General features: G+C 31.9%; 1 protein-coding gene across 47 annotated transcripts in view; it reads left to right on the top strand.

Annotated features, from left to right (window-relative positions):
* The window catches only part of LOC106878922 (uncharacterized), a 483,138-nt gene that overhangs the window by 378,138 nt on the left and 97,119 nt on the right, over window positions 1-7,881 (top strand). For 2 of the 47 annotated variants that reach the window (XM_052976128.2, XM_052976126.2), the window contains exon 1: window positions 792-908. The exons of 43 other annotated variants lie outside the window; for them this stretch is intronic. In XM_052976128.2, the coding sequence (XP_052832088.1) occupies window positions 876-908 (33 nt within the window). In that variant the 5' untranslated portion in view covers window positions 792-875. Of the gene's footprint in view, window positions 1-789; window positions 909-7,881 lie in introns of those variants that run through there. 2 more of the 47 variants (XM_014928286.3, XM_089340217.1) reach the window with 2 other exon arrangements.

The following is a 7,881-nucleotide window of genomic DNA, read 5'->3' as shown; positions in this document are numbered from 1 at the left end:
TATTATATACTATGTATACATAATACACACATTCATGTAAGCATACAAACACACAGGCACATATTGAAATATCATTTGCACATGTGTGCATTGTACATATACCTGTGTGCGCAAACACATAATTAATGTATGTTAAATAGTTAATTTGTTTCGAGTATTACCTGTCTCTTCCCACCAACCTGTTCAACATAATCCGTCCCCCATTTTCAGCGTGATCAGTTAGAGAAAGACAACAAAAACTACCAAAACAATTAACAAGTACACAACAAAAATAACACATTAAACCAGAGTAAGCAACCTTAACAGACGAATCCACTCCTCTCACATCACTGCACCAATCCAGATTTCAAACACCACACCACTTCACGACATACCCCACCAGTTTGTAAAAATTTGCATTTAATATATTTTTAAACAAGTGCTTCATCATGGACTATAATAGTTGAATAATTTAATATATATATATATATATTTATATAATATACATAGATAAATATATATATATATATACACACATATATTTATATATATGTGTATATATATATATATATATATATATATATATATATATACACACACACATACAACCACACACGCACACACACACATGCACATACACAAACACACATATACAATTTTATAAATAAATATATAAGAATTAATAATAAAATTTATGAACATATAAACAATAAAGTTAAAACTAGATTTAAGAAAAGCATATATATATATATATATATATATATTTACATATATATATATACATATATATATATATATATATATATATATATATATATATATATATATATATATATATATTGAACATATACACATCAGCATCTTCATTAACAAGTTATCCCAATTTCGGATTACAAATGGTGGAAGAAAATCTACCAAGTGCATTCTGGGTAAATCTTAACATTTCTGTTTCTCACTGTATGAATTTTTGTTTTTTTTTGTTTTCAATTACTTTACCGTTTATTTTAATTTTTAATTAAGTACATCTGTAATTTATTTATATTATAACTTTATCTTAGTGTGTGTGTGTGTGTGTTTATAGGTATACTATACATAGGTGAATAAGTTACATTGGAAACAATGGGAAAACACATGGGAATGAGTTATGTTTCATTTGTAGGGATACACAAAATATCCCATGTCATGTAATTTATTTCAAAAGATTTCAATTAAAAAAATTAGACTAATATGCAGCATATGGTGTACATATGTGCAAGTGTGTGCATATAAACACGAATGCGTATAGGTTTACATATGGGTATATGCGTCCTTTTGTTTATGTCAGTAGATATATGTAAAATGCAATATTTATTTCAGATATATGAAATATATGTAGATATAAACATATACAGATATGTATACAAACATGTATGTGTGTGTGTGTGTGCATATAGATAGATAGATGAATAGATAGATACATAGATAGACATACATACACACATGCATATAAATATATGTACATATAAATATGTGCATATATATTTCATATGTATATACATATTGACATATATACAAATATATTAATGATTTTTTTTTTTATGTTATAACAAAAACAGTTTTACTTTAAATTGAATAATTACGAAATACATTTGGTAGAGTATAGATTCATTCTTTAGCAGGAATAGCATTGACAAGGAATTTTGAAGTTTTGCCAGCAGATTGTCTGGCAATTGCTGAGTTGGATGAAACTTTGAAGTCACAGTCAATACTATTCTTATTAAAGAATGATAAATATAGACATAAAAATATTTATACATATTTGACATATTGATTTATAAATATATATAATGTAAAGGCCGTGCACCAGCATGACCACAGTCAGTGTGTGTGTGTATAATTATTCAGATATATATATATATATATATATATATATATATATATATATATATATATATATATATATATAGAGAGAGAGAGAGAGAGAGAGAGAGAGAGAGAGAGAGGTATAACTTATGGGCATAAATAGTATATATATATATCATATACATTATTTTTGTACAATAGGTCCAAGACCTGATATTTTAGGAGAGGAGTAAATTAATTATATTGGCCCCAGTGATATACTGGTATTTATTCCATCATCTCCAAAAGGAGGAAAGCGAAGCTGACTTGGCAGAATTTGAACTCAGAACGTTAGGCAGGAAGACATACCCTAACCATTTTGTATGGTGTGCTTGCAATTCTGCCAGCTCAACACACACTATATATATATATATATATATAAAAGCAAATGCATACATATATGTATAGACATGTGTTTGTGTGTGTATGCATGTTTATGTATAGATAGACAGATAGATGTTTGTGTGTATAGAAATGTATATATGCGTAAATAGAAAGGCAGGTGATTGTGTGTATATTCCTAAATTTATGTATGCATATATCTTTACGTGTACATAGATGTATATATATATATAAGTTTATATACATATATATGAATACACACACATGTATCTATAATACTTTTCTCTCAACATATATATATATATATATATATATATATATATATATATATATATATATATATATACACACATACATATTTATGTGTGTATATACATATACATTTGTATAAATACATATGCATATATTAATAAAAGTGTATATACATATCATCATCATCATCATCATCATCATATATATAATTTCATTTCAAATGCAACTATTTTCAAATTTTATGTCTATAGTTCCAAACCAACTCTGGGATGTGAATGACGATGTTGATGATGGTCATCATCATCATATCTACATAAATCTACATATCTGTGTCTCTATGTTTCTGTTTATACATACTCACCTATGTATGTATGTATGTATGCATGTATGTATGTATATATATGTGTGTGTGTATGTATGTATGTATGTATGTATGTATGCATGCATGCATGCATGCATGTATGTGTGTATACATATGTATATATATATATATATATATGTATATATGTATATATGTATATATAGTGGAGAAATTGTACCAAATGTATAAATAGATGATGAGTAAAGCACCAGCACAGTTTCGTTTACCTGTTGTTATCCATAGGTAATTTCAGGAACTTCGTATGATGGCCATATAGTGGTACGTAAAACCGAATCAGAAAATGTACCCCAAGAGAAGGGTCGAAACACGTGTTGTACCCAATAAAAATTTTTCTCTTTGCATCTATTTTATTAATACTATTATATATATATATATATATATATATATATATATATATATATATATATATATGTAAAAATATATTATATATATATATGCATATGTTTGTATTACTCTCTGTATATATATATGTGTATACATACATAGGGATAAATGTATAAAATTATGTTAACATATTTGTGGATACACACACCTTACATATTTAAAATATACAGATATATTGTAGATATATATATTTATTTTATATATATATTTATATTATATACATATATACATTATGTATAAAAAATATATTGTTCTTGTATATACTATTTATATTGTATTTAATACATATATTTATTAGGTATACTATGCATATATATGCAGCTAGTATATATTATAAATAATATGTATGTGTTTATATGTATGAATATATGGATGATATATGATATACTTATTAAGCTTATATGTAAACACATAAGATGGTATATATGATACCTATTGTATGAAAATATATATTTATGTATTATATAAAATGCTTGTACATTAGATATACATTATACATATATTTGTATATTATATGCATGATATGATGTATTTATTTTATGCATTAATGTGATATATGCATATAACAGGCATTAGCAAATGTTTGGTATAATTAATGGGGTTCCTTTATTGCTAGATTCCTTTCTTTACTCTTATAAAAAATTAGGGAGTTAGTAGACAAGCTTTTGACGAGATTAATGTCAGAACACAAATATATGTAATGCTCTATACATATATATTATATCATTATCGTTTTAATATTCACTTTTCAATCCTTGCATGGGTTGGATGGAACTTGTTGAGGCAGATTTTCTACAGCCAGAGGCATTTCTTGTATCCAGAGCTGATGCTTGAAATGTTAAAGACTTCTTCCAATTTTCCCTGAGTGACAACTTAACGCACTCTGTTTGTTTGTTTGTTTTTACCTCATCTTTGTATTTTTGTTTAAATTTTTTTTATAAATACAAGAGATTGGTCAACTCAAGGCTATTGTAAAAGTCACTTGCGGTCACTCTTGTGTAGCAGTGGCTCTGAACCTGAAATCATGTAGTTGTGAAATGAACATCTTAACCCCACACACACGCTTACACTCACACACACGCTCTCTCTCTCTCTCTCTCTCTCTTTATATGTGTGTGTGTATGTGTGTATATATATATACATACATACACACACTCATACACACACACACACACACACACACACACACACACACACTTATTGCTGTATGATTGGTGATCTGCAGTTCTTGAGAAGACCTGGCCACCTTGATCAACCTGAATCTGAATTCTAGTAGCACTGTATGTGTGTATGTGTGTGTGTGTGTGTGTGTGTGTGTGTGTGTGTATACATTTGCCACAGTTGGAGCCTTCGGTCAGTCCTCTTCCTCCTCAAAACACTGCCACCATTCCTGATCTTTCTAACTTGATATTGCTACTTTCTTTTTCTTGCTACTTGCATTCATTTCACCTGTTGCCCATCCTTCATCTCTTCTCTCTACCCTCACTTTCATTGATCAGACCACCCCCACCACTACTGACCGGCCAAATTACTTCTCCACCATCACACAGCTCTGGCTTTCCTCATGTGCTACACTGGCCTCTCTTCCCCCACCCACCCCTGTATGCTGCCCAATCACACAGCACCCTTCTCCTGTCCATTGTGTCATCATTACTCTTCTGCTTCGGTCTGGTCATCTCCTACACTCCCCTTTCCTCCCTTGACTCTTGAATCATTGGTCATCAGCCATTCACTACTTCCAACTACTATCGAAATAGTTTCCCCTTAAATGTTGAGAGATTGGCATTTGTATGCACTGAGAGAGAGAGAGAGAGAGAATTGGGGAAACAGGGGCATGAAAGTGATACAGGGGACAAATGGGATAAGGGAGAGCTCTTTCATCATTACCCTTTCAACTCTGTGTTTCTAATTTTCTGGCTTGGACACAAATTCCTTGCACTTTAAAACTTCATGATATTTAGGTGAACAACCAAGTTCAAAATGTCAGAAGAAATGTTTACACCTATATTATCAAAATCTACATTACGTATTGTGCATGTGCATGTGCACACGAGTGTGTGTGTGTGTGTGTGTGTGTGTGCACGCGCATGCACGAGTCTGTGTGTGTGTGTGTGTAACTTGAAATGGTAAATTGTTCATGTTAAAATTTTCTAGAATTCAATTTTGCCCTTTGATCACCTGAATCAAAATCCTATTTGATTTGAAACTACTTTATATCCTCAAAAATTTGATAAAATAAATGCTAGTAATATGTTAGGATCAATTTACTCAATGAATTTCCTATCAAATTAATTCATATCTTGCCTATATACAAAGTACATGAATATGTCCATATATACACACATATGAACATGCAGCTATTTTGCATGTACATACATGATTTTGCAAGTGAGTGTGTGTTTGTGGCCAGTAATTTTTGTAAGTTTATCAGGAAAATGTTAGTTGGTTGGACTAAATTATTTATTGATTGAGGTGTTAACACACATCAAGATCAATTTGCCAGTTTCCAAATTATGTGAGAGAGCTAGAGTAGTGGCTGGAGGATGAGAGAGTGAGAGAGAAATTGAGGGTGTGTCTATGTGTGTGTTTTTGTGTGATGGTGTGTCTATGTGTGTGTTTGTGAGAGAGAGAGAGAGAGAGTGAGACAGACAGACAGACAGAGCTAGAGGTAGAGAGATAAGAAATGTATGTACGTGTGCACACAAATTAAGAGATAAGTAACTGTATTAGGGGTTGTGGCTCTGTTGAGGTATGTGTGTGTGTGTGTGTGTGTGTAAAGATAGTGTTATATACACAGGTGAGAGGATTAGGTTTTATATATATATATATATATATATATATATATATATATATATATATATATATATGTATATGTTGTACGAAGGAAAACCAGTTGTGCCTGGTTAAGCTGTCATCCCTCTTAGCACTACAAGCACACACATGCTCATACAAGCAAGCACACACACACACACACACACACACACACACACACACACACACACACACATCCCGTCTTACACATTGTTTACTTCATCAACACCCATCCTTCTCAACAGATCTCTTTTCAACATCAATACAACCTCTTCAGAATGGACTCAGTTGACAGTTCTTTATTACATGTGTAAACATGCTATTTAATATTGATGGCACCAGTAAACCATGGACACGTACACTTCCTTCATTAGAACATTGCTCCACTTCATCTATTGTCTTGTCTCTTTAGCTTTTAGTCTCATGTGCCCTTTCAATCACCAATGAAGACATCTTTCTTCTCCATACTTTCTTGCAGCCTCTCAAACCTCATATCAAACACTTTCCTGACTATTTCCTTCTCAGAACAGTGTCTCCCTATTAATCTATCTCTGCTCTAACCTTCTCTACAGTTATCAACCTGTAGGAGCTTCATTTTGCAAACTCACTGGAAGATACTACTCTCCTCTCCACCCCCACTTTCCTTTCCAAGTGGAACTTCAAAAAGTCAATGAGTGCTTGGCTGAAGAGGGGGGTATTTTTCCTCGATCCTTTCAGCCTCATTCCCCATACAACTTCTTGCACCAAAGCCACTAGAGAGGGGATCACCAAGGGGGATAAGTGGGTTACACTGCCCCCCCCCCCCAGTGTTCACTGGTATTTATTTCATCAAGCCCAAAAGGATGAAAGACAAAGCCAACCCCAGTGGAAAATTGAACTCACAGCACAAGGACAAACAAAATGCTGCTAAGCCCTCCGTCCAGCTCACCAGCTTCAATACTCATGGTCCCTGTTTCTTATCAGGACAGAGATTTGTCTAAAGAGGGGACAACTAAATATATTGATCCTATTTATTTTTATCAAGTCCTCGTGGGATTTCAATTTGGGACATAACTAAATACTGCAAAGCAGCATTTGTCTGCTGCAGCAGCAGCAGCAGTGCTACAAGCCACCATCCTTATAATAATAATAATAATAATAATAATAATAATAATAATAATAATAATAAGGATAATAAAAATAACATTTTCTTTTTTGACTGCCAAAGGTGAAAAGAGGATTAAGAGATTAATACTGACAATATCCTGTCAAGATGTAACTAGCTGCCAACAAGATTGGCTGGTCTTTATTGTTGTGATAGTTGTGGTTGCTGTTGTTGTAACGGTTGTTTGAAATTGAGTTGTGTGTGTGTGTGTGTGTGTGTGAGAGGGTTGAAAAGTGGATCAAAAGGTTTTAAATGTGAATCATAGAAAAATCATTAAGGATTAAGTCACTACCCACCCCTATTGCAAAATATTCCCCCATCTCTCACTCTCACACTTACATACACACATCTTATCACACACACACACACACCCTCTCTCACCTCCACTACTCGCCCAATTTCCTTGATATTGTCTATGAAATTTTGAATTTATGAATACATCAACACATTTGCACATAAATACACACACACACACACATGTATATATTTATGTGTAAGCATTAAGGTATTTATAGATTCAATATATATATATATAGAGAGAGAGAGAGAGAGAGAGAGAGAGATGTATATACACTTTTATACAGATACACACATATACACTCTCATATATTTACAAATATTGATAGAGAAAACATGAGACCATTATGTCACTGAAAGTATAAATACTTCGAAAGAAACAGACAAAACTAATACCATTTCCACCCTC

This window comes from Octopus bimaculoides, chromosome 23 (genome assembly GCF_046866305.1).
Source record: "Octopus bimaculoides isolate indiv1 chromosome 23, ASM4686630v1, whole genome shotgun sequence".
In the NCBI taxonomy this organism is placed as follows: domain Eukaryota; kingdom Metazoa; phylum Mollusca; class Cephalopoda; order Octopoda; family Octopodidae; genus Octopus; species Octopus bimaculoides.
This window is presented reverse-complemented; position numbering and strand designations above follow the sequence as displayed.